The sequence below is a fragment of the Perognathus longimembris genome, chromosome 17, assembly GCF_023159225.1.
Source record: "Perognathus longimembris pacificus isolate PPM17 chromosome 17, ASM2315922v1, whole genome shotgun sequence".
Taxonomy (NCBI): domain Eukaryota; kingdom Metazoa; phylum Chordata; class Mammalia; order Rodentia; family Heteromyidae; genus Perognathus; species Perognathus longimembris.
In genome coordinates this window covers 56203096-56229185 of record NC_063177.1, presented here as the reverse complement: position 1 = coordinate 56229185, position 26090 = coordinate 56203096, and the positions used below count along the sequence as shown (strand labels likewise).

Sequence of the window (26090 nt, the reverse complement as noted above, 5' to 3'; positions counted from 1 at the left end):
ATGCGTTTGGGGAGACAGGGTGGACACTACGTCACTTACAGTGAAGCTCACCGGCAAGAGGGAGATGGGGGGGGGCACGCGCTACACAATGCCCGACCCCACTCAAGGGTCTGGGTACTGTACTGCACGGCAGTCAGCTGTGCAAGCAACGGAACTTTTTCTTTTTTTCTGTTATGGGGCTTCCTGTCTGCAAGGTAACCATTTAAGCCAAACCCTCAAACTATCTAATATTGAGCAATTGGATAGGTTAAAACACCCCAAGATCAGTCCCTATCAGGAATTCTGGTATGACTGGAGTGGCTATAATTTGCTTCAACAGGTATAGAACAACTCACAGAGGCTTTAAACAGCACCCATTTGCATTTCTCAGATTCTGTGGCTTTGGAGTTGAGCTCTGCATGGTTCTGGGCTCAGTTCTCACCACCAAAGCCAGGCATCTCTGGGACAACCACACTTTCAGTGGGCATAATGCTCTCCCCAGCCGGGGGACTGAGGGGCTCGGCTTCTGCTGATGTCTGCGGGCTCCAGAGGTCATCCCAGCTCTCACACACAGGCTGCTCCAGCTCCAGCTCAGCCTGGCTGCCTCCTTAGAAGCCAGCAGGAAGGAAGGAGGAGGAGGCAGGAAGCTCAGTGTGTGTGTGTGTGTGTGTGTGTGTATAAACACATGTGCCTGCAAAGAAACTACATATAAAATATGTGACATTATAATATCCTTAACTGCATATACGTCCACTAAACAGCATTGTCAAAGATGACATCCATCACCTTGTCTACTGACTGGAGGCAAGTCATAGTGCCCACCCCACTGAGGGCACAGGCAACTCATTGTCTCCTGGAGTGTGCCTGTGACATGGATGTTGAACCTTCCAAGAGCCCAAGAAAAATTTAAGATAAGAGAAAAAAAAATGGGGACGATACCAGAGCCATTGCTGTTAGTGAATTCCAGAGTGGTTGGTGCCTCAGTCCTACAGTAACTGTCTGTCCAGGCCAGACACTGGCCACAGCTCCAGGTGTGGACTTTCTCAGGTGAGATGTGAGGGTGTGAAGGAAGACTACTATGCCCGGTCTGGGTGACAGAAATTCAGGAAGAAGGGTTGAATTGCCAGATTAATTAGGCAAAAGCAAAAATTAATATAAAAACAACAAAATTCTTGTATTACATTAACAAAAGCAAACTTTTATTGATGTATTTTTTTAGACAATATCTCCCTTTGTGGGCTGGGAATATGGCCTAGTGGCAAGAGAGCTTGCCTCATATACATGAAGCCCTGGGTTCGATTCCTCAGCACCACATATATAGAAAAGGCCAGAAGTGGTGCTGTGACTCAGGTGGCAGAGTGCTAGCCTTGAGCAAAAAGAAGCCAGGGACAGTGCTCACTCAGGCCCTGAGTCCAAGGCCCAGGACTGGCAAAAAAAAAAAAAAAAAAGATCTCCCTTTGTATTTTAGGCTGGCCTCAAACTCATCATCCTTTTGCCTCAGCATCTTAGTGCTGGAAAGAGAAACATGTTTAACCATGTTGGCTTCTTTTGTTGTTGTTGTTGGGTTTTTTTTGGTTCCACTCTTGGGGCTTGAACTCAGGAACTGGGTACTGTCATTAAGCTTTTGTGCTTAAGGCTAGTGCTCTACCACTTGAGGCACAGCTCCACTTTCAGCATGTTGGTGTTCAGTTGGAGAGAAGAATCACATAGACTTTCCTGCTCTGACTGGCTTTGAACTGAAATCCTCAGATCTCAGCCTAGGATTATGGGTGTTATCCACTGGTGCACAGCTTCTTTTGTGTTTTTTTAAAATGCAAAGAAAAATATTTTCCAGACGACAATAAGTATTCTTTCAAAAGGCTCACATGTTAGAGGCTTGGTCTGAATCTGATTGTTATTTTTAATTATTATTTACTTTATTGTTATTATAAAGATGAGGTAGAGAGGGATTACATTTTTTTCTTTCTTTTTTATTTATTTTTTGGCCAGTCCTGGGGCTTGGACTCAGGGCCTGAGCACTGTCCCTGGCTTCTTTTTGCTCAAGGCTAGCACTCTGCCAATTGAGCCACAGGGCCCCTTCTGGCCTTTTCTATGTATGTGGTGCTGATGAATCAAACCCAGGGTTTCATGTATGCGAGGCAAGTACTCTACCACTAGGCCACATTCCCAGCCCACAAGTATTTTTAATTGACTTATTTATTGTCAAAAAGAGGCACGTAGGGCTGGGGATATAGCCTAGTGGCAAGAGTGCCTGCCTCGGATACCCGAGGCCCTAGGTTCGATTCCCCAGCACCACATATACAGAAAACGGCCAGAAGCGGCGCTGTGGCTCAAGTGGCAGAGCGCTAGCCTTGAGCGGGAAGAAGCCAGGGACAGTGCTTAGGCCCTGAGTCCAAGGCCCAGGACTGGCCAAAAAAAAAAAAAAAAAAAGAGGCACGTAGGCATTCCTCGTTGTGTTTCTCTCCTAAGGGTAGGCTCTTTTGGTCTCACTATGTGTGAGTATCTAGAGTCCTGTAGAATTTGTATGATTATTGAGAGATAGTTGGACTGTAAGGAACAGATCTAAGTGGTAGGTTAATCAGCTTGTGGCTTTTACTTTGGTGGTGCATCAGGAGTGGTGGGATATTTTTAACAAGGGCCTGGGCAGAGGAGACAGGCGAGTGGGGCGTGTGTGTGCCTGGAGCCCATGTCTTGCCCCGGACAGACAGCCAAAGCATCACCCCTAGTAGCAGCCACGAGCACCCGAGCGTTGGGAGTCAGAACCCTCCTTAGTGAACATCGATGCAGTTCTTGCACCCGGGAACTTGGGCTCCCTGACTGTGTCGGGACTAAATGTCAGGGCTCATGAGCCTAGGGTGTCATGACTCACACAACCTTACTGTGACTCGCGTCACAGTTCTCCAGCCACAGAAGTTGGGACCAACTCACCTTGCAGTGAATACTGTCACAACTCCAATCACAGCCTACCCCTTCATGCAAATGAAGGGCTGCACCTGCACCAATCACAGACCAGGGCTGCAAAGAGTGGCAAAGGAAGGGCTGCGTCTATACCAATCACAGGCCAGGGCTGCAAAGAGTGGCAAAGGAAGGGCTGCACCTGCACCAATCACAGGCCAGGGCTGGTGGCAAAGGCAAAGGAAGGGCTGCGCCTGCACCAATCACAGGCCAGGGCTGGTGGCAAAGGAAGGGCTGCGCCTGCACCAATCACAGGCCAGGGCTGGTGGCAAAGGCAGGGCTGCGCCTGCACCAATCACAGGCCAGGGCTGCAAAGAGTGGCAAAGGAAGGGCTGCGCCTGCACCAATCACAGGCCTCCTGGGGCCACCGGGCGAGTGCGCCCCCTCTGGCCCGAGTGGGAACAGCCGCGGCGGACACCAGGGGGCGCCGCTCGCGGGAGCCTCGGGCCTGCGCGGTGCCCGGTGGTGGAGGCGCTCAGGGCGGAGCGCTGGGCTGAGGCCGCCGGGAGGACCCTCACTGCCCGGTGCTCAGAGGAGGAAGGGAGGTTCGCTGTCCTCCGACGGCGCGGGCGCCCGAGACTGCTGGGCCCACGGTGGGAGCCGGCGTCGTCCTTCGGGGGCCCCACCTGCAGCGCGTCCGCCGTGGGGCGGAGCCTGCTGACGCCGGGCCCGAGGGGGCCTGAGGGGGCCTGAGGGGAGGGGGGGGTGAGGGGGGGCCGAGGGGAGAGGGGGGGCCCAGAGGGGAGGGGGGGGCGAGGGGAGAGTGGGGGCGAGGGGGCCTGAGGGGAATGGAGGGGGGGGGCGAGGGGGCCTGAGGGGAATGGACGGGGCCCGAGGGGAGTCGAGGGGCCGGAGGGGTCTCGAGGGGCGCCAGGCCGAGGGGAGCTGGCGGGGCGGGGCGCTGGGTCTCGCGGGCGTTGGGCCTGAGGCGTTCGCGGGCCCTGAGGCTCCCGGGCCCACCCAGGCCCACGTGCTCTACAGGCCCGGGTGACTCAGCACTTTTTCCTCCCTGAGGCAGGGACTCCTGGGAAATATGCAAATAAGCCCGGGGCCCGCCCTGCAGCGCCGCCCTTTATTAGACCCGCGCCTTGCTCAACTCCTGTTCGCTGGGAGCTGAAGAGCAGGTTGGGGGCGGGGGAGAGGCCGAAAGGGGGGGCGGCAGGAGCCAGAGGGGTGAGGGACAGGATGAGAGGGGCCTGGCCGGGAGGGGCAACGGCGAGGGGGGCCTGAGGTGGGGCCGTGGGACCTGGCAGAGGGGGAGGGGAAGAGCCATGGCGGGGGCGCGCGCAGCTGCCCTGAGGAAGGCCTGCGCCTGGCAGAGCTGGGATCCCTGTTGCCTGTCTGGGGGAGGCGGGTGTGAAGAGGACTCAGGTTGGGCCCCCCCTCCCCGCCCCTTCCTCCGTCTCCTTTCTGTAGTGCGGCATAACAGGATTGGGCAAGGGGGGGGGGGTGTCCAGACCAGGTCAGGCTGAGTCAGGTAAGATCTGCAGATCTGCTAAAGTATCTGAAGGCCCGGAGCCCACAGGTGGCCTGGCCTGAACCCTCACCCTTCCACTTGGACCCAACACTCCTTCCTCATCTGTCCCAATGCCCTGCACACCTAAGGGTGCCAAACTCTCCTTTTGCCTTTTCAGCTCCTCAGAGACCACAGAGGCCAGGGCTCAAAAGTTTCCGGAAAGTAAGCTTCCAGCATCTGCAGAACCTCACGGAATTGAGACCCAGGTCTTTCACCTTACCCCAGTCCCCCAAACAGGAGTCCCTTTCCTCCCCCTCTACCTCCCTGGTTGCCCTTCCTCTCTGCCCTAACATCTTCCTGGTCCCGAAGGAGTCCTTCTCTTCTATCTACCCCACAGGAGACCCTCGGTGTGGCCATGTGTCCCCCGGTCATTGAGCGGCATGGCAGAGAGGGCATGTCACACCTCTTTGCACTCTGGGCCTTCAGGTTGCTCCACGGAGAACCATTACGAATGTGCTTTGCCTGCTTCAAGATTGCCTTTTTGGACTTAAAGAACTTGCTGGAGTCTGAAGAATGGGAAGATGATGACTGGGACCTTGATCCCTTGGAGTCCCCTGATGAGGAGGAGGAAGAGTTTGCACAAGTGCACCCCGGAGCTTTGGCACCAGTTGCCATAGGGTTGCAGCAGGTGAGCCTAGGCTATTCCTACGTCCCCACTGAATTGAGGCCTGAGGATGTGGTGCCCCTGGATGCGGGCCCCAAGGATGCTGACTGGATCCAGGGCCTTCCCTGGAGATCCATGGAATTGCCTTCCTGCTCACACTGGCCTCAGGCCCCGCTCTCATGGCAGTGGTCTCTCAGTGTGGACCATCCCCCCCGGGAGCCCATGGTGTTGGAGCTGGGCACCATCTGGCCTGTGGAGCCCATGGAGGCTGAGGCCTGGTTGCTGGGCCTACAGTTTGTCACCATGGAGAGCCATGGAGATGCCTTCTACCTCAGGAAGATGGTTCCAGACTCTCTTCTGCAGCCCTTAAGCTATTGCTGGAAGCTGCTGTTGTACCCCGATGAGGCATGCAAGGTGGGGCTCCAGGACCTGCCACAGTACCTGGACCTGCCCAGATGGAAGCTGAGCATTCTGGACTCCACAATGCTGCACACGCAGCTGGTGCCTGCGGACACTATGCTGCTGAAGAAGGGGTTCCGCATCATGTCCTGTTCTCCCCAGAGCAAAGGTGAGGCAGAGTGGGGGGGCTCAGCCCCTGAGGTAGAAGATGGTCTTAGCCTGCCTGAGAGCTGGAGCTGGGGACCTGAGTGGCCTTCATGGCCTGAGTGGCCTTTGTGGCCTTCATGGCCTGAGTCGACGCTGGGTGGGGTGGGATACATGACCTTCGAGGAGCTGCCCTTCTTCCAGCCCTTGCTCCTTTGGCCCCAACACAATGAGCCTGAGTTCCAGGCAGCCACCCTTGACATGGCTGTCCCTGAACACCAGGAACCAGAGAGGACCAGCAGCCCTCCCTTATTTGCAGTGGATCAGTTGGCACCGGATGATGACCTTGATGGGTGGTGGCAGAGTATGGGGCAGTTTTAGTGTGGAGAGAAGAGATCTGCAAGGGGCCTCAGGAAGCATAGTGGGCTCTCACAAGGCTGAAGTTACATCCTTACGAGTTGCTTTACAAATCCTTGGGAGGTGTTGCTGACCTGACTGTGTTTTGTGGATGTTCATGCTTTCCCTGAGGCAGGTCGCAGGTCACCAGAGGTGCTCTTCCTTGGGCAGGTGGAGGTGGACAGCACTGTTTGTGACACAGGAGCCCATCGGTGATAACGTCTGGGGTTCTGCACTTTGGTTGGTGTAGTACGTGAGAGGCTAGAAGACCCAGTCCAACTCTGGTGTCTCTGGTTGAGGTGGGAGGAGATCTAGTTCACATGTTGGCCATTTGTGCCATATGAATGTGTTAATTCTTGTTCCTTCACATGTTGGTTTTGATTAAATAAAGTTGTGCAAGTTGGTGTAGTGTTTTTTTCTCTCCCCGTCTGGGCTGATCTCCTAGCAGTGAAAAATCCTCAAAGGTGGTGGGAGCCAGAGGTGGTTGAGAGTTCTAGTCTGCTCTCTGGCTCACATATGGAGGTCGTGTCATAGGTAGTTATTTATAAACCCATATGTGATAACTAGCTTAGAATCAAAAAGGACCTGTGTTGAACACAAGTAATGTGTCATCAGACTGAGACTTAGCTGGCTTGTGCCCAGGATCTATGGCTAATCTACAGATTGGTCCTTTGAAACCAATGGTGGTGTTGAGACAGTGACGCTGTTTCATGCATTTGCTTTCTGCACAGAGGAGGACGTAGTAGACACTGTTCTCAGCGTCTCTTCTGGACAGAGGAGAACATAGTAATCACTGGTGGGTTTTGCAGTGAGGAGGACATAGTAGATACTGTTCTCCGCATCTGCTTTCTACACAGAGGAGGATGTAGTATTGATCAACTCTCCTAGGTATCACAGGCATGGCCCCTATGGATGGCAGGTCTCCCTCCTCTAAGTGGTCTTTCTGGAGGTTTCTGCCGTATCTCCTGCAGGGTCTCTGGCTAGTGTTGCTTTCTGTTAATTCAAATCTATATAGGCATGATGTGTAATGGGTAGGAATGAAGCCAGGAAAAGCATCACAAATACAGGTAACAGGAAGAGAGGCTTTTTGTGTGTGGGGGGTTGTGCTTTTCCTGTGATTGAACCTAGCATCTTTTGCATGCTAGACAGGTGTTCTAATAGTATAGTCCTTTTTTTAAATTAAACTTTTTTCTTTATTGTTAAAATGTGGTACAGAGGGGTTACAGATTCATATGTAAGGCAGTGAGTACATTCCTTGTTCAATTTGTTACCTCCTCCCTTTTTTTTTGGCCAGTCCTGGGCCTTGGACTCAGGGCCTGAGCACTGTCCCTGGCTTCTTTTTGCTCAAGGCTAGCACTCTGCCGCCTGAGCCACAGCGCCACTTCTGGCAGTTTTCCATATATGTGGTGCTGGGGAATCGAACCGAGAGCTTCATGTGTAGGAGGCAAGCACTCTTGCCACTAGGCCATATTCCCAGCCCTCCTCCCTTGTTTTCCCCCCACCTTCTTCCTCCCTCCTTTTTATTTTTTATTTATGTGTGGGAGCACATGTGGTTTTTCTTTTTAAAAAAAACTGTTTTGAATTTAACACCTTGTACTTGTTTGACAGATGTTTTACTGTTTCAGACATGCCCTAAACTTTTTGTTGTTGGCTATTGAGCTTGAACTCAGGGCCTGGGTGCTGTCCCTGAGTTAATTTGCTCAAGACTTAGCATTCTACCAATGTGAACTCCACGTCCAGCTTTTAATCAGAGATAAAGTTTTATAGACTTTCCTGCTGAAGTTGGTTTTGTACTGCATTTCTCATATCTCAACCTCCTGAGTAGCTAGTACTAAAGATGTCAGCCACCAGTACCTGGCCCTAAACTTTTTTTGACTTTAGTTATTTTTCTGATAGAGCCTTACGTTTTTGCTTGAGCTGGCCTTGCCCTGGGCTGCCTTGCCCACCTAGCCCTTGGTTGTTTCTGCAGGGTCTTGTTTTCAGGATCCCCTTTCTCCAGCCTCCTGATTGCTGGGATTGAATTCATGTGTCTCCATACCCTGCTCAGAACAAATCTTTGTTGACTTCCACATATTGCAGAACTGATGACTGCCTAGAGTCTGGGTGTGGTCATTGTGCTCCATGTGCCTGGGGCACATAGCCATGTACTAACTCTGTTTTGGCTGTGTAGAGGAGTGTTACCCTGTGGACATACGCCATCTCTCAGGATGTGGAAGCTTCCTATCACCAAGCCTTTACTAAGCACCTACTGTGCACCATGTTGCAGATAGCAAGGATAACCCAGAGGTCTGCAGAGTGCAGAATTACCATGGTGAGGGTGAGGCAAGCAACAATGGGATGTTCAGGAAGATGGGTCCCTTAAAACTGGCCCTGTCACTGCTGCTGGCCTTCCTTCACCTCAGGCCACCCCAGCCCCTCTCAGCCCCTCATTGGCTTTACCTACATAGCTCCAGACTCTTGTAGGCCACTCTCCTTCCAGGAGTCCAAGTGCTCAGGCATGGCATGGCCAGGTCTCCTGCCGTCACGATGGGTAATCACGGAGGCCTGATACAGTCATGCCCTGTGACTTCCAGTATTTGTTTGTTTCAGTTGTGCATATTCATTGTCAGAATGTAGAAAACAAATAGGTAAAACAGAGGAGGGTTGAGATGACCAGGCATGCATCCCCCAGAGAGAGCATGTTGTCAGCTTTTCCTATAAGTATTTCAGGGGTGTGTGTGTATGTTGTTTTTATTTTTTTAGGTAGTACTCAGGGATTAAACTCAGGGCCTTGATCCTTTTGCATTTTATTTGTCTTTGAAACAGGATCTTGCTAACTGCCAGGCTAGCCATGAACTCTCAATCCTCCTGAGTTCAGCCTCCCAGGTAGTTGGGATTATAGGTGTGCATCACCATGTCCAGACAATGTTTAGATTTTAGACTTTCCTTTCTTTTTGTGGTAGTGAGGTTAGAATTCAGGGCCTTGTACTTGCTAAGCAAGCCCCTACTGTGTGTGGCTCGCCACTACCTCTTTTTTTTGTGTTGGTTATTTTTGAGATAGGTCTCACTTCCTGCCTAGAGTACAAGTCTGCATCATGATCCTCCTATATTTGGCTTCCACTGTAGCTGGGATGATTGATATATGCCACAATGCTAATCTTCGTCCATTGAAATGGAATCTCCTGGCCTTTTTCGGCCCTGGTTGCTTCGAACTTCAATCTTGTTGAGTATAGCCTCCTGAGGAGCTAGAGTCACAGGCATGAGCCACCAGTGCCAGGCTTACAATATTTTGTTTTAAAAGAGAATTTTAAGCTGGCCATTAGTGGCTCATGACTGTAATCCTAGGTACTGAGGCTGAGATCTGAGGATTGTAGTTCAAAGCTAGTCCAGGCAAAAAAGTCAACAGTGGAGGTGTAGCTTAGATGGTAACCAGCCTTGAGTGAAAAAGCTGAGAGACTGCACCCAGGGCCTGAGTTCAAGGTCTAGTACTGGCTAGGATACGGAAACACACGCACGGCACGCGCATGCGCATTTTAGAGGCCTGGCTATATGTCACTCAGGTAGGAGTCCTGTGCCCAGCCCTGGGGAAGTTACTAGGGGAGTTATAAAGGGGATATTATCTCCTGAGTTCAGAATCTGTGGTCCTTTCAGAGATTCATGGACTTCACATAGGACAGCCCCTGAGCAGTAGGACCCCTGGCACCCTTTCCCTGCTTCCCTAGCTCGTCTAGAATCCATACATAGGTCATGTGGTCTAGAAAACACACCTACTTAGGGTGGGTTTCCAGCCAGGTGTGGACCATGTCAAAGGCTAGAGGAGGCCACATGGGGCCCCAAGGAGCAGAGCCCCCAGGGCTTCTTGCTTTGAGGGAGGTACCCTGATTCTAAGGTTATGCTGCAATGACTTGGAGGAACTCAACACACACCAGGAAAATGGATGCACAGGCTGGATGATTACCAATCACCCCCCTCCAAAATCAGCTGACTGTAAAGGGCACAGCTGGCACTCATGGCTGGCTTTGCTGTCTGGTGTTGCCTTACAAGATGGCATCTCTTTAAAAAGACAAAAACTAAGGGGAAATGTCAAGAATTAAATATTCCCAGCCAGTTAGAGCCATGTCGCGTGGCTAGGCCCTCAGTATTGGCTGCCTGCCCTCATGGGCTTTAAGTTCCCTCCACCTCTGCCATCTTGTCAGTCAGACAGTGACAGGACTCCATGCACACTATGACTAACACATTTTCAGGTTAAAAACATCTTTTAAATATTTTCCAGGTCAATTTATTTGTGTTGGAAGTAGAAGCAAAACCATAGTTGTCAGGAAGCCCTGGATCATAGGCCCCGTGGAGACCTGTCCATGGTCACAGGCCTGCCCTGTCTGGAGTGATGGCAGCCCCCATGTGTGGAGTGGCTCTCGGGTTCTCCTCAAAGCTCTTGGTTGTATTCCTGCCCTCCCTACTGCCCTTGTCCCCATGGGTCCTTTTTTGGGGACTCCACAAAAGGTCTCTGTGGAGCCACTGCCGGACAAAAGGGCACCAAAGCCATCCAGCACTCCATTTTCTCTGACTGGCTAGAGCCTCATTCCTGGTGGGTGGTCAGGGACTGGGGTCCTGTCCAGTGCAGAGAAGCTTGAGTTGATGCTCACCCAGGCCCAGGCAGCCATACTTCAGCCTTTGCTTAAAAGTCTGCTGCCGCAAAACAGGCCCCAGAAGGGCAGGACTGAATGAAATCCACAAGGGATTTCAGAAACAGGCCTTCTGGGTACACCTGGCTGCCCCCACGTGGTGTGGAGCAGGTGCCTCTTTTCTGTGGGATCTTGGACAGGGCCCAGCACCATGAGGGTGATAGGATCCATTTCTAGGCTGGGATCTGTGAAAGTTACTTTTCCTGCAGTACTCCCTGCCAGTCATTCCAGGCCAAGCGGGGATCTCGAATGCCCAAAAATTCAGGCCTGAAGTGGAGCAGGAACCATAAGCTCCATCCCCAACCTGGCTCCCAGGAAGAACTGAAAACAAAATCAAAGGCCAGTCCACTTAACTCCTGAGGTCTCCCAGATTTTCAACCTCTGCCCTAGCTAGAATTTGTTTTAAATTATTTCTAAGTAGCTGCACAAAGGGACCTTAACGCATCAGTCCATAAGTACAGTGCATCCCAATCCAGGTCACCTTCCCACTACTCCCCCAATTTCCCCCAACCCCACCCACTCCCTTAAGCTACCAGGTTCCAAATTCACATATGCACATTGGACATACTGGCTGTGTGCCTTGGTGTTTGGATCTGTGCATGCCCTGAGTTATCTCTTGGAAGGGATCCTGGCATGTGCTGAGGTAGAGACACGGCACCAAGGAGGCAGGCTGTGAGAACATCTGGTCTCTTTGTGTGCATGGAGCGTGTAGGTGTGTATATAGGCACACACAACCTCCAAGGCTCTGACAACCTGTGGTTGCAGTCCCAGCCCAGCATGGCCATTGCTCCAGGCATGGCTGGTAAAGTGAGCAAGGTAAATGCTAAGCACAGGGCTTCAAGGCAGGGCCAGGTGAGGGCACCAGCACCAGGCATTGAGGGAAGGCCTCCTTGAGGAGAAGATAACAGAATGTTCAGTTGTACTTATCTGTGATTTCCACTGCACCTTATCGTGCTGGTTTGAACCCCTATAGACATAAACCAAGCAACCCCCATCTCCTCGTTCTGACCTCAGCCCCATGGCCATTGTCTGGGCCAGGCTGAGCCTTGGGTAGGCAGCATCTCGTTGGGCAGTGTACACAGGGCTGAGGCAGAGGCTGGTCAGCAGTTCAGTGTGCTGCAGCCTTCTCTCTTGGAGAGGGCACTGCTCAGGGCAGCGTAGAGGAATGGGATGGGGCTAAGGCTGCCCAGACAGCACCAGCACAGGCTTAGTACTACACCATCAGCTGGGGGCACTGCCAGGCAGCCCTACCTCCTCCCATTTTATTTTTTCCTGTGACAAATGAGAATCTCCCTCCCCCCCGCCCCCCCCCGGATGATCAGGCATCTGGCATCAGTGGCCCCATAAGCACCCCTGTTGGCAGAGCAGGTGCCCTGCTTGGTGAGAGCTCCTGGCTTGGCTCTAGAGCTGGCCCTCGAGACATCCAGCCCCAGGGTTGCTCACAGACGGCTGGGTACACCCTGTACCAGGTCCTGCATAAACAGGAGGTACTGGGTCAATTTGGGGGCCCAGCCCAAGCTACCTTGTCACTCAGAATCCTCATTGCAACCTGTCCAGGGCCTGGCTTTTGCTCCAGGTATCTCATCTTGAACATGGTGTTGCTGTGCAGTGGGTACCCTGACATAGGCTGGGACCCAGGCAGTGTTACACTGGTCATTCACCCCAGAGTTATTCTGGTACCACTTACAACACCAACTCCATAACACACTGGTTTTTAAAAAAATACATACAATTTTATTATTAAGGTGTTGTACAGAGGGGTTGCCATTTCATAAGTCAGATAATGAGTACATTTCTTTTTGGACAGTGTTACCCCTTCCTTCACTTTCCTCCAGTTTCCCCTCCCGTCCCTGCCCACAGGTTACGTAGCTCATTTTCCACAAAGTGTCTACTAAGTACTGTGACTGCACTTGTTCACCCTTCCTCCTCCATTAACACACCAGCTTTTTAAAGTTACCACGTAACGTGGGAAAATGTCCCTGGGGCCTGGTGAGCCTCCCTCAGTGGGCAAAGGACACAGCAATCCCCACACACATGGTTCTCAGCTACAGGCTGCTCATGGTGTAGAGCTGGACTCCAGATGTCTGTCTCTTGGGACACTGGAACTGAGAGGAGAGTGCTCTCTGATTCAGATGATGTGGGAGTCAGTAATGACAGAAGCACCCTACGTCCTCTCTGCAATGCACATGATTAATGGGCTCAAGCTCTTGTATCAAGGGTTTGTGGAGAAGACCAATGCACAAGAGTGCTCGAGTGTCTGTCAGAGCTCCAAATCAGGACAGCTGGTGGTCAGAGCTCTGTATCAGGACTACCTCCAAGGACATCAAAATCACTTGTTTCATCTACAGGTCTGTGCAACATACATGTCAAAAGAAGCAAGTGTGTGCTTCTCATGTATCAGAAAACTGGGTAAGGGTCAGGAATGTGCGGAGGAAGAGGCCGTGAGATCTCTAATTGTGCCCAGGGGTGTGGGGTGGTGTAAGGGCAAGAATACAGGAAATGGAATTAATTGGTAACTGTCGAGACTAGGGTGTGGATGAATCTGAGTTTGGTGTTCTATTCTTTTTTTTTTTTTTTTTTTGGCCAGTCCTGGGCCTTGGACTCAGGGCCTGAGCACTGTCCCTGGCTTCTTCCAGCTCAAGGCTAGCACTCTGCCACTTGAGCCACAGCGCCGCTTCTGGCCGTTTTCTGTATATGTGGTGCTGGGGAATCGAACCTAGGGCCTCGTGTATCCGAGGCAGGCACTCTTGCCACTAGGCTATATCCCCAGCCCTGGTGTTCTATTCTTGATCTGTGTTAATGCTTGAACTTTCCTGTAATAAACAAAAGCTTCATTCAGGACATCACTATGTGCTTCTACCAGGCAGGCTCTGGGGCCCTGGCTTTCCTAGGGCAGCACGTGAGCTGACTTAACTCACTTGTACAGAGGAGCCTCTCCCAGAAAACCTAACATCGCTCCCTAGGCTTGGAGGGGTGACACTGGCCATCCCCCAAATTGCCTTTATGCTCTACCCATGTCCCAAGGGTGAACATTTGCATCCTTCTTGAGTCTCCTGGGAGCCGTGCTGGGAGTTGACACAGAAGAACAGGCCCAAATTGCCCCCACAGATAGGAAAAATGTTCTTTCCCATTGAACCAGCCTAGCACTGGTTCAGACTCAGGACCAGATTCCTGATGTTGGAAGCATTTACTTCATTTGTGCTAGTTTCTCTAATATGGTATGTGTCCCTTGAAAATTGAAATAAAAGCTGTGGTTTGATAAGTATCAAGGAATAAATGTTTAGAAATGTGTATCATGTGTGGGGAGAGAGAAGAGGTGCAGGACTGTTATCCTGGGTCTAGCATGGACAGTGGGGCATTGGTCTCTCTGGCTTTGAACCTCTATCCTCAGGTCTCAGCCTCCTGAGTAGCTAGGAGCTTGACTGTCACTGCTGCTGGCTCCCACAGAGAGCCCTCTACAGCTCATTGTGCTGCTGTTTCCTACAGTCTCCAGTCGTTTTTGTGGGGGGTGGGGGTGGGGGTGGGCTTTCCATCGTACATGGCAGCTTGGGCCTCTCTGCTGTCACACAGCTGGCTCCATGCTTACTGTGGTCACTGGGACTTGTGTCCGTGTCCCAATGCCATCCAGGGTCTGGATCCCTCGTGTGAGCCTGCAGCTGCCTGGCCTTGTGCATGCTCCTGGGTATGACGTCAGGGAAGGCCTCACAGCAGGAGGCCATGCTGGAGTCCCAGCAGGACAAGAGAGGTGGGTGGGAGCCAGCAGCCTCCCATCTCCGCAGGGTCCCAGGAGATTTGTGAGCCCTCATTGCGCCCCTGCAATCAGTCAGGAGCCACAGGCCCTCTAGACCCAATATGCCTCTTGGGATGTGGGGTGCCAGGCCATGGTGCCTGCTGAGGCCATCTCGCCAGTTCTCCATTAGAGCAGAAGTGGCACTCCTGGAGAGCCACCCCACATGTCCCGTGGGAGTCAGTTGGACCAGCCTGTATCCGGTTTCCAATCCTCTTGGCATCACGGGCCACCAAGAGCTGCAGCCACAACCTGGACCCCACCACCTGTGGGTCACATGTAGCTGAGACAGACATTTTTCCTCGGACAGAGTATGCAGGCATCCAGTCCTCTGCCTGGCCCTGACAGTACTCGGTGGGACCTGGCAAGAGTGAGACCCCCTCCTAGATGATTTCTGTGTCCTCACTTGGCTGTGCACTTGGCCACAAAAAAAAAAAAAAATAGTTCTCTGAGCAGACCAAGCACTAATGTGCCTAAGGGATGAGATGTCCGTTGGTCCAGCTCTGATTCCCAGAAAGGCCAGGATGCAGATCATGCAAGGGGGCCCTCTGGACATAGGTGGGTGCAGGAAGCAGATGCTGGGGCTCACTGATGTTCTAGGAGGAGACCCCTGAGCCTTGGCTCATGCAGGACTTCTAAGGAATTGCCGAACTATTGGCAGTGGTTCCTGGAAAAGAAAGAACAGGAATCAGCTCACAGATCACCCAGCCCTGATGGCACCCTCCACTCTCCCAATGGTCACCTTCCAGCAGGGCAGCTACCAGAGGAGCAAATTACAGAAGCCTGCTTTTTTTGTGGCTAGCTATTCACTCAAGGCTGCCCCTGGGTCCTATTGGCTTCTGGGAATGGATGACCTGTACCCCAAGATCTCAACTCAGAGCCCCATGCCTGGCCAGTGAGCCAGGGGAGGTGGGGCAGAAGTGACGATGAAGCCAATCTGTTTACCTCACAGCCAAAGATCCCCATATCCATCCTCAGCTTCTAACTTGGTTCTGAGCTGACATTAAGGGGAGCCATCTAGGTAGTTTGAAAGAACTGGGACAATCCAGCAGTAGAATGGAAAGCCAATCTAAGACAGCACAAGCATGGAGGGGGATGACACAGACCCAGGCTGTTGTCTTAATGTAAACAGATCGCTCTGATGAAGTCTGCACACAACCAAATGTTTGGCTTAGTGTTGGGGAAGCTGTGACACATCCAGGAGCTGGACTCTTTCTCTTAGACCAGTCTCTGGTGTGAAGTGCGTCAGAAGGGCAGGTTTGGAATAGATTTAAATAAAACATGTTCAGTAGCTAAATACGGTTTTTATGTTGCTAAAAGTTTAAGTGTTAGCAGGCATGGTGGTTCATGCCTGTAATTCCAGAATTTGGGAGGCTAAGACAGGAGGCGCTCAAAAAAGAAAATGAAAGAAAAAAAGTTTTATGAGTGTCTGCTACAAGTATGAAAATAAAATAATGCAAATGAAAGAACTTTCCTTATAAATGAATTTTTATGGCTGAAACAAACTGCAACAGCAAAACCCCAAGACTTTGCTCTGCGCTCTCTGCAACAGCATCTGGAGGGAGACAAAGGAGGCCTGAGTGTAGGATAGATCCTGAACACTGAACGTAATGGAGCTGTGTTAATAGCATTCAAACCGCATGCTTCTCCAGGCACTGTGGTGGGGTCTAGAGTCCCAGCAATTTGAGAGGCTACAGCAGAAGGGTCACTTGAACCCAGGAGTTCAGGGCAGCCCGAGGCTCCCTGGAGGCCTGGCTGTGCGCAGCACGAGGCTGAGTGCCTGAGTGCTAGCATGGTGGTCATTTCCTGAGCCCAGAGTGGGCTGATGCAGCGAGCCCTCCCAGACAGAGCAGCTGAGGCTAAACCAGTGCCTTCCCATCCCTACCTGGCCAGGCAGAGCCAAGGGCCCGGGGAGGGCCTGGCCTCGCTTCCTGTCCTACCCCACCTCAGGCTCCGCTCCTTCCCCACGACCATCCACCCCGACTGGTGAATCCTCACACCAATGCACACCTGGCCCTCCCAGGCCCAACTGAGACCCATCTGGAGCTGGAAGTCCACCCTGAGCTCAGAGGGGTGCCAAAGGGGAAGGCCTAGAGATCTGAGGTCACAGGTCACCCTGTAGGGACACTGTCCGGGGCTAGAGGGAAGCTAAATCGGGCAGGCAGGCTGGACTAGAGGCAAAGGTGGGACAGGTGAAGAGCCTCAGTCCTCTGTCACACAAAAGCAGGAAGAGCCAAAGCCCAGAGCTTACCTTCTGCTTCTGGACTTTACCAGGCCTGTGCCAAGTCTGAGCACAGAGCACAGGAACTTACAGCCCAGAAAGCGGGCTCCCCATACACCTTGATGCAGAAAGGGTGAGAGACACCTAGATAGCTGCTGCACCTGCATTTCAGAAAGGACCTGGTAATACCAAGAGCACATGTGCTCATGGGAGATACAGGAACAGACAGTCCACCCGGCAGGAGTTAAAACAGACAGGCTGTGCACAGTGGGGCCCAGAAGTTCTCTCATCGTTACATGTAATATATAATTTTCCAGTACCTTCATTTTGTAAGTATTCCTCAATAAACATGTCAAAAATGGGGAAGAAAGGCAGGTATTGCTGGCTCATGCCTGTAATCCTGACTACTCAGGAAGCTGAGATCGGAGGATTGCAGTTCAAAGCCAGCCCAGGGAGAAAAGTCCATGAGACTTATTTCCAATGAACCAGAAAAGAAGTTAGAAATAGAGCTATGGTTCAAGTGGTAGAGCACCTGCCTGGAGTAAAAAAGCTAAGGGAAAGCACTCAGGCCCTGAGTTCAAGCCCCAGTACTGACACACAAATGAATAAGAATTGGGGTTTGCAACGAAGTGTCTTTTGAAGATGGGTCTTGATTTGTGTTCCAGGCTGGCACCTGCCAACACACCAGGCTAAATTTCAGAACTGATAAATCTCTTAAAACACGAATTAGAATTTGGTTGTTAGACACATGCACAAAGACCCAAGTAAAATCTCTAAGTAAACTACTTTCTCACCTCCTTTGTGCAGCTACTTAAAAATGGCTTAACAATTATTTATAAAGAAAAGAAATGACAAACTTCAGCCACTGAGTGGCAGCACCCTGGTGGCTGGCCCTGGGACGGCCAGGCTGGGAGAGACCGCTGGGAGGAAGAGAAAGGTGGCACGGGCTTGCTAACGTCTTGGCCTCGGGAGGATGAGAAGTGGGGAATCGGAGGCCGTGCCTGTGCTCCCAGCGCATGGAGGCCGAGGTGAGAGCATCTCTAGATCAAGGCTAGCTTGAGCTACATAGTGAGCTCATGCCTCACAAATCCAGGGGCTATGATTTCTCTCCCATTTGGTGGGTTATCTCTTGGTTCTATTACTTGGTTCTTTTGATGTGCAAATAGTCTTTTAATTTTAAATACAATCCCATTTGTCAATTCTTGCTCTTATTCTCTGGGTAAGTAGAGCCTTATCCAGAAAGTAATTGCCTATGTCTGTATCTTCAGTGTGCGCTCTGTTTTCCTGCAGTAGTTTAAAAGATTCAGGTCTCACGTGTAAGATCTTTGATCCGTTAGGGGTTGACTTTTTTTTTGTTTTAGCCAGTCCTGGGGCTTGAACTCAGGGCCTGAGCACTGTCCCTGAGCTTCGTTTTTACTCAAGGCTAGCACTCTGCCACGTCCAGCTTTTTCTGTGCATGTGGTACTGAGGAATGGAACCCAAGGCTTCGTGCATGCTAGGCAAGCGCTCTACCACTGAGCCACACTCCAGCCCAGGGGCTGACTTTTGTACAGTGTGAGAGGGGGTCTGGCTTCAGCTTTCAAGCGTGGATAACCATTGGAGGGAGTGGGTCTGTGGCCCTGCCTGGCGTCACTCAGGAGTGTGAGACCCAGGCCCTCAGCCTCTAGCCATGGGCTGGGGCCACAGCACTGGCCTCTTGTTCTGAGCCACACTTACGCAGACAGCCATGGTGGAACTACCAGCCTCTGTCCTGCGGCCAGCCCAGTCATTCCCTTTCACGGGTGTGTGTGTGTGTGTGTTCTGTTGGTGTTTTCCTTGGTTCTGTTCTCTAGAGGAACTTCTTGACTGAGACAGGAAGGAAAAAAAGCCAAATACAAGAGGACAAGGGAACATAATAGCTGCTGTGTGAAGGGACAAGAACTGAGATGACATCCTGTCTCCCTCAGCGTCTGTGGGTGCAAGAGGACTTGGGAGCCCAAGTGTCAGGAAAGGAGAAAGAAGATTCTAGAACGGTATACCCAGCTCACTCCCCTGACTGTGAAATGAGGTGAGCCCAATACTTTCAGGCCTATCAGTTCTCAGGGCTTGCCACCCAGAGTTGCACGGGATACCAGGAGACCCAAGGGTCTTGGGGGTGACCACACACCAGAGCAGTGAATGTGACCGTGTGCCTCAGAAAGCCACTGGCCCTGGCAAGTCTGAGTTTCATGGCAGCCCGGGGGGTGATGCAGAGACAGCCACAGTCTTGTCTTATTGGGGAGATATCTCAGTCATCACAAAGAAACAGTGCAAAAACCCACAGTAACAAAGTAATGCAATAAGAACACCACTACTGGAACATTGACTGGAGTCAGCTCTCAGGAGCAGAGACCACTAGGATAAATTAAACATCTCCTCATGGAGCAGGAAGGTAGAACAAGCATGAGCTATGTGCTAATCCTGCGAGACAAGGGCCGAAGACTGGGCAACGATTGTGGCTACACGGCTGATGTGTGCTTGTGTGCACACGGAACCTCCAGAGGACTCTTGAAGATGGCACACGCAGCTCTCGGCTGGAACCTGGAACAGGCGGGGGGTTACGAGACTGGGAGGCTGAATGACTGTGGCCTGGTCACTTCAGAACACGCAGCTGGCCTTGTGTGCCCAATTTTGCGAGTACCTCGTGAGGGTGTGAACTTTCACCAGCCCCATGCCATCTCAGTTGTTGGGGACCAAACGTGAGGAGTGCTCAGCTGTCCTGGGAAAGGATTGGGAAGGGTTAATAGGCATCAAGACCACAAGGGTGGGTGACACTTCAGTCTCCAGATGAGTGCCAGCTGTGGGTCTCTCTCGCACGTGCTAGCACTGGGGCTGGGCGGGCCAGGCCTCTGCCCTGTGCCCCCCTGGGGCTCCGGGTTCCTGGCTCACCTTGGCACCAGCCTTCTTAGCTCAGCAGGCTTTGAGCTTCATCTGCCCATTAGAAGTCCTTGCTCCGTAATGACCCTGTAGACTTTGTTCCCTGTGGGTCACTCTGGGCTGCTGGCCACCTCTCAGGCCTTGCAGGAAGTGGCATCGCTCCTGATGCCTGCAGGGGTGTAGAAGCTCTACCAGGCCCCTTGTCTGCCGTCCTGAAATTCCAGGATTCCCAGGAGGGCTCTGCCTCCTCCTCCTCCTCCTCCTCCTCCTCCTCCTCCTCCTCCTCCTCCTCCTCCTCTTCCTCCTTTTCCTCAACCTTCATGAAACCAGAGGTCTGCCACATTCTGCTGACTGCCTCTTCACTGGGCCTAGACCTCCAGGTTTCTGCAGACTGCCAGGACCTTTCTGGGGTCTCCCAGAGGTTCCATGGGCTCCCAGCCCTGTCGGCGTGTCTTTAGGTCTTTGGCAAGCTATCCAAGTACTTGGTGGTCCAGGGTTCCTGGGGATAACATCCATCTCACCCATCACTCTAGGCTCTCCTTCCAAAGTGTAACCTAGGACCTTCACCACCATGACACAAAAACCCCAGAAATCACTGCCCGGGCCTGGGAACTCCCATTGCCGACTGTTCCCACCCTGACCACCTTTGCCAGTGCAGGTCACACTACTACCCACCACCCCCTGGCACCGAAGCAAGCCCTCTCCTGCCCCCTTCACCAGATCCCTTCCAGGGTTCCCACGGCCACGGCACCCCTCTGGCGCGGCGGCTCCTGCGGCCCTTGCACTCTATGAGATGAGTTCACAGTGCAGGGGCTGGCCCAAGCGGCTCCATGCAGCCACAGGAAAGCGGTGAGCTTGGAGCGTGGAGGCCATCGGAGCGGCAGTGGGTGGGCAGAGGCTGGCTCCCAGCCCTGCAGCTGTGAGGTAAGTATGGAGCCAAGTCAGGAGTCGGGACCCCCACCGGCCTTTCCCTCCTGCAGCTCCAGCGAGTGGCATCTCTGCCTTCTGCAGCTGAGACTTCTCAGACTTGCTCCTCAGAACGCCCCGAAAGCCACAGCGGAAGCAGGTGGCAAGCATCCCCAGAACCCTGCTTCCTGGACCTGGGGGCCTCTGCAGAGGGGCTGAGGCAGCCTGGGTTGGTCCGGAGAGGGCCAGGCCCGGTGGGGAGGAGTGGGTCAGTCTGCCCTGGCGCTCCCCCTTGTGGCTGTCAGAAGGTGAGGGGCAGGAGCCCTGCCCGGCTGCCCATCCTGACAGCCCCAGCTCTTCATTCCAGCCTCACGCCGAGTTGTCCAGGAAGGATCCATCCTGCCAGTCCCCAGCCCCACTGCTCTGTCCTGGGGTGCCGGCCCCGCCCGGGGCCTGTCCTCGGCACACACGGTGGGTCCCGCTGGCCCCGCCCTGCCCAGTGCTTGTCTGGAGAGCACACGGTAGGTGCGGCTGGCCCTGGCCCGTGCAGGGTGGTGAAGCCTCCAGGGTCACTTTGGGAGGCGCTCCTCAGCCCTGGACCGAGCAGCCCTCTCCACCAACTGACCTCCCGTTTTCCTTGAGATGAAAGAGAATTCCTGGTTTCTAATTAACACACAGGACGAGTGCACTACCCAGAGAAGTCCTGGCACCTCTCTGTTCCTGGAACTCCACAGCCTCCCAGAATGGGCTTCCTTCCAGCAAGTTCCAAGGAGTCCAGGAGATTCGCCGCCTCCAGCCCCTCCCACTGCCCGCTCAGCTGTCCTGGGCAGCAGGTAAGGGGCTGGGGTGTGTGCCCAGCGGAGGACGGGGCGAGGGGGGCCGGGACGAGGCAGGGGACTTGCAGCTCCGCCACGCGGGTGCCTCACGGCCACGCCCAGCGAGGACAGGGTGGAGTCGCAGGCTGCTGGGCTACAGGGGACTTGGAACAGGGAGCTGCAGGGGCAGGGGCTGAGGGGGGCAGGGGCTGCAGGGGCAGGGGCTGAGGGGGGCAGGGGCTGAGGGGGGCAGGGGCTGCAGGGGCAGGGGCTGAGGGGGGCAGGGGCTGCAGGGGCAGGGGCTGAGGGGAGCAGGGGCAGAAGGGCAGGGGCTGAGGGGGGCAGGGGCTGCAGGGACAGGGGCTGAGGGGGGCAGGGGCTGAAGGGCAGGGGCTGAAGGGCAGGGGCTGAAGGGCAGGGGTTGGTCCCCACCCCGAGTTCTGCACCCTTGTGCACCCCCAGCCCAAGCACTCAGACATCCTCGAGCTTTTGCGCTCCAGGCTAGCACTCTATCACTTGAACTACAGCTCCGTTTCCACCTTTTTGGTGGTTAATTGGAGATAGGATTCTTACAGACTCCTGCCTTGGCTGTCTCTGAACAACAGTCCTCAGGTCTCAGCCTTCTGAGTAGCTAGGATTACCTGCATGAAGTAACTTTTAGAGGCTGTGGCACATACGCGTTTAAGGAATTAAGAAAAAGCAATTCAGGAAATGTATTACAAAGTCCTTTTACCATTGGAATAATTGAAGCTGCTTGGCCGATGAGTATGCTGTGTTCCCTAGGAATTGGAAGACACTTACCAAAACAATATCAGTTCCTGCTCGGCACTGTGTGTGGCATAGAATACCCACAGGAATGTGCAAAGATCGCACTGGGCGATCAGAATAATGGGATACCAGTGGGCGTGGAGTCTTTCATTGATCCTCATGGAACCAGCACTTCTATAAACCTGAAGTGGCTCAAAATAAGGAACAAAGCCCTACAACAGATGAATGGATAAACAATGTGGTACCTATGGGCTGGGAACGTGGCTTAGGGGTACAGTGCTTGCCTGGCATGAGTGAAGCCCCTAGTTCCATTCCTCGGCACCACATCAGCAGAAAAAGCCAGAAGCGGCGCTGTGGCTCAGGTGTTAGAGCACTAGCCTTGAGCAAAAGAAGCTCAGGGACAGCGCCCAGGCCCTGAGTTCAAAGCTCATGACTGGCAGGAAAAAAATGGCATCTATATGATGGAATTTTACTCAGAATAAAATGTTGTCATTTGCAGGGAAATGGATGGATCTAGAACAAATCATGCTAAGTGAGGTAAGCCAAGCTCAGAGAGACAAATGGCACATGTTTTCTCTCATATGCAGAGCTAGACCTAAAGTACTCAGGGATGTGATAAATTATCCAGGACTCGGCACTCACCCACCGTGAGACCCAAGGAGGACACTCCTAGGAGAGCACAAAGGTATACCTTCTCTGAATAGTTAACATGCTATCTATCTAAAGGACTTTCAGGAAAGGGAACCGTCTTGGTTGTTTGTGTTATTGTTGGTTGTGGCAGTGGTGTTTATGTTTTGGGTTTCTTTTCTTTTGGGTGGCCCTAAAGAGTGGGTGCAAAGAGGGAGGGAGGGTGAACAGAGGCAGCCATGCTATTCAGCAGATACTATGTGTAAAATGACCTATGTAACTTGTAGGCAGGGACAGGAGGGGGAGATGGGGAAAACTAAGGAGAGGGTGACCTGACTTACCAATAGGAGCCATTCTGTGTACCTTAAGAATAACAACAATAAAGTTATGTTTAAAAATAAGAAGCAAGGAACAAAAGAAAAATAAGAACAGTGTCCTCTGTCACAGTCCTGCTGGCCTGATTTACTGCACCCTCCAAGGCAGAGCCGAGTTCAGGGCTGGGACGGGTCCTCTTTGCCCTGCCGGGGCCTGCTACCCACTGCTCACCTGAGGAAGCTCAGCGGCAGGAAGGGGAGCGGGGCTCTGGTGGCTGAGGCGTGGCCTCAGGCTCGGGCGGCCTGGACAGCGCTGTCCTGGAGGAGCGGTCCTCGGGGCTGGCCCTCCCTGGCAGGTGTGGGCTGCTCCCACCCTCTCCACCACAGCCCGGGGGCCTCCGACCTTCGCCTCTTCTCCCTGCAGTGTGCCTCAGGAACTGAACGCTAGGACCAGGGACCCCGGAGCCTCTGTCCACCCGTCGGGCCATGCCGGCCCACCCTTTGCCATCCCCTGGCCCCGTGTCCAGCTTGCTCAGAGTCCTCCAGTGCTCATCATGAAAGCAGGTCCTGGGTGCTGCCATCTCTGCTGGGGGCAGTGGGGACCCTGGTGAGAGAGGGCGGGAAGGACAGGCCCAGCTCAGGCCCAGATGGGCCCAGGCCCCGGGAGAGGGGCTGTGGGAAAGCCCTTTAGGTCTCAGCGCGTCGCAGGCAGGCGCGGGGCCTCCTCTCACTCCACACGTGAACGGCGCTGGCTGACCCCGGCGCAGAGCCCATCCTGTGCCCGTGGCGTCCCTCGGAGGCCCTGACACAGGGGGCAGCAGCCACCCCGTCCCGAGGCCCTGCCTACATGTGACCCCCCCACCCCCCAGGCTGGGACGACCCCGCCTGCACCGAGGGCGAGGTCTCCGTGTCCCGGGGCCAGCGCGCCGTGATGACCTGCAACATCTCCAACCCCTTCACCCACGTCACCGTCCGCCTGCGCACCCCCGGCGTGAGCAGGACCGTCTTCAGTGAGGACACCCCCGGCCGCTTCTCTCGGGGCGGGTGGCAGCTCCTGGTCCAGGGGGGCCAGGCCCAGCTGGTGATCGGCTCCGCGCGGGACAGCCACGCGGGGCTGTACTCCTGGTGTCTGCGCGGACAGCAGCTGAACCACAGGAGCGTCTCCCTGAATGTGTCGGGTGAGCCAGGGCGAGGGCGAGGGGGTCAGCAAGGGGAGGGGGGGAGGGAGACGGGCAGGGGACTCCGCACCTGAGAACATCTGGCCTCGGTGCTGCATGCACAGCTGGCCGCCGGGAGCTCCACCTGGGCTGAAGCCCACCCTCCACCCCCTCCTCCTCCTTCCCTGCAGAACCCCTCCAGTCCTCTCCAGTCCCCCCCCCCCACTCAGTCACCTCGGGCAATTCTACGTCCCCAGGGGACCAGGGATCGGCCTCCCCGCACCCTGTCCTAAGGCTGCGCCATGCCCACAGCACAATCACTTCTCTCTCAGCAGTGCTGCACAACCAGAGCCAGACACCGGGCCCCAGCGTCTCCACGCCTCCCCTGGGTAGGGGTTGCGTGGCTGCCCCAGGGCCCTGACCCCTGGGGCCCTCCCTGCCACCACTGCACCTGACCCCCCACCTGCGTGCCTCCCCCTCCCCACCTGGCCCAGGGGGCCTCCCTGTTCAGGGGGCGCGTGGGGAAGATTCTGGTCTACAGGGAGGCGCTCACCTCCCCCTGCCCATTCTGGACCCTCCCTCCCACGGGCTCAAAGACAACATGCATGGGGTCAGGAGCCCAACCATGGCTCTCTGTTCTCTGTGTGGTTCTGATTCTGGACAGCCTGGGCTAGAACGGGAGCTGTGCACTGTCTCGATCAGGGATGACAGCCAGGGCCTGGTGTGTGTGTGTTGGGGGGGGGGGGTTCTGGGGCCTCCCTGGGGCCAGTGCCTGGCACGCTGCCCACGGCCTGCCTGAAGTGCTGCTCCCAGGGCGTGGGGGGGAGGTGGGACAGGAGCATCCCAGACCGCAGGTCCCCCCCCCCCCGAACCCAAGCTCCCTCCCGAGGCACTGGCCCAGCTGGGGTCCCAGGCCCTGACTTCTTACCCAAGGTACCCTGGAGCCCTGGGGACCAGCTTGGGGATGGAACCTGTGGTTTCTGACCCAGCGCCTCTGCCTGGGGGTGTCCTGGAAGTGGGCTCCTCTCCTGAGGGGCGCACAACCCAGGCTGAGGCTGGGGCCGGGTTGGGGAGCGTCGCGCGCGTGTGAGTCAACCCTCCAGGTGTGGTAAGTGCGTGTGGCGTGCAGAGCCAGGACCTGGGGCTGTGTCTGTGCTCTGTGTCTGCGCTGGCTCCGGGAGGCAGGGGGGAGGCGCAGCCTCGCGCCTCGAGCCCCGGAGCAGGGCCCCGTGTGGCGTGAGCACAGGCCGCCCTGGGGGGCCTCCCCCCGCCTCTCCTGGGGCCCTGCCCCGCGTGGAGCCCTGACCGCCGCCCCCGCAGAGGTGGGGCCTGCCCGCAGCCCTTGCTGACCCGCGCTGGGCACTGGTCTCCCGTGGCTCCAGGGCTGTGCTCAGCCGCCAACTCCAAGGGCCCAGGACGCCGAGCAACACCCCGGGCGCCCTGGCCATCGCCCAAGGGTCGCAAACAGCCCCGGCCCCTGCGGCCCTCAGCTCTCTCTGCTCCCCACACAGACGTGGGAGCCCCCCACGCAGCCCCTGGCCAGCTCCCGGGCAGCCTGAGGAGGGCGAGGCCCTGGGGCCTTCAGCGCGGCATTGGCCGAAGGATTCACTATGCTCCAATAGGTCCTCTTCAGACGTCGCCTCTGCGCCTGGAGATCCGGGCTCACCCGCTTTGACTTGTTGTACCATAAACTTAGTTTCTGGCTATTCGGATTACGCAACCGCATCCATGCCCGCACACATGGAATTCCATCCCGTTTGCCTGTTTCCTGGCAGGACGACTCCAAATAGAAGAGCGGATAGCCATTTCAAGTCCCACTTCAAAGCCCTCGCCCCTCGTTTCCAACACCGCGTTCAGGCCGGGCTGGGTCGCGCTCACATCTCATCACTTTGTCTGTCACACACGTGAAGCCGTAGCCACCTGCCAGGATGTGTCCTGAAAGACTT

The 26090-nt window shown here is 54.5% G+C and overlaps 2 protein-coding genes across 2 annotated transcripts; both read left to right on the top strand.

The window, feature by feature from the left end:
• The first annotated feature begins 4805 nt into the window (after window positions 1-4805).
• Tex19 (testis expressed 19) lies at window positions 4806-5978 on the top strand. Its single transcript, XM_048366929.1, has one exon. It carries the CDS (start codon window positions 4806-4808, stop codon window positions 5976-5978), a length of 1173 nt encoding a protein of 390 aa, XP_048222886.1.
• Window positions 5979-7669: 1691 nt separating this feature from the next.
• Window positions 7670-25819, top strand: LOC125366335 (secreted and transmembrane protein 1-like; the record flags this gene model as incomplete). Its single annotated transcript, XM_048366928.1, has 5 exons — window positions 7670-7675; window positions 14577-14581; window positions 18817-18821; window positions 23857-24189; window positions 25527-25819. Coding segments are annotated over 5 exons (642 nt in total), but the record flags the coding sequence as incomplete, so codon positions are not given.
• Window positions 25820-26090: the final 271 nt, after the last annotated feature.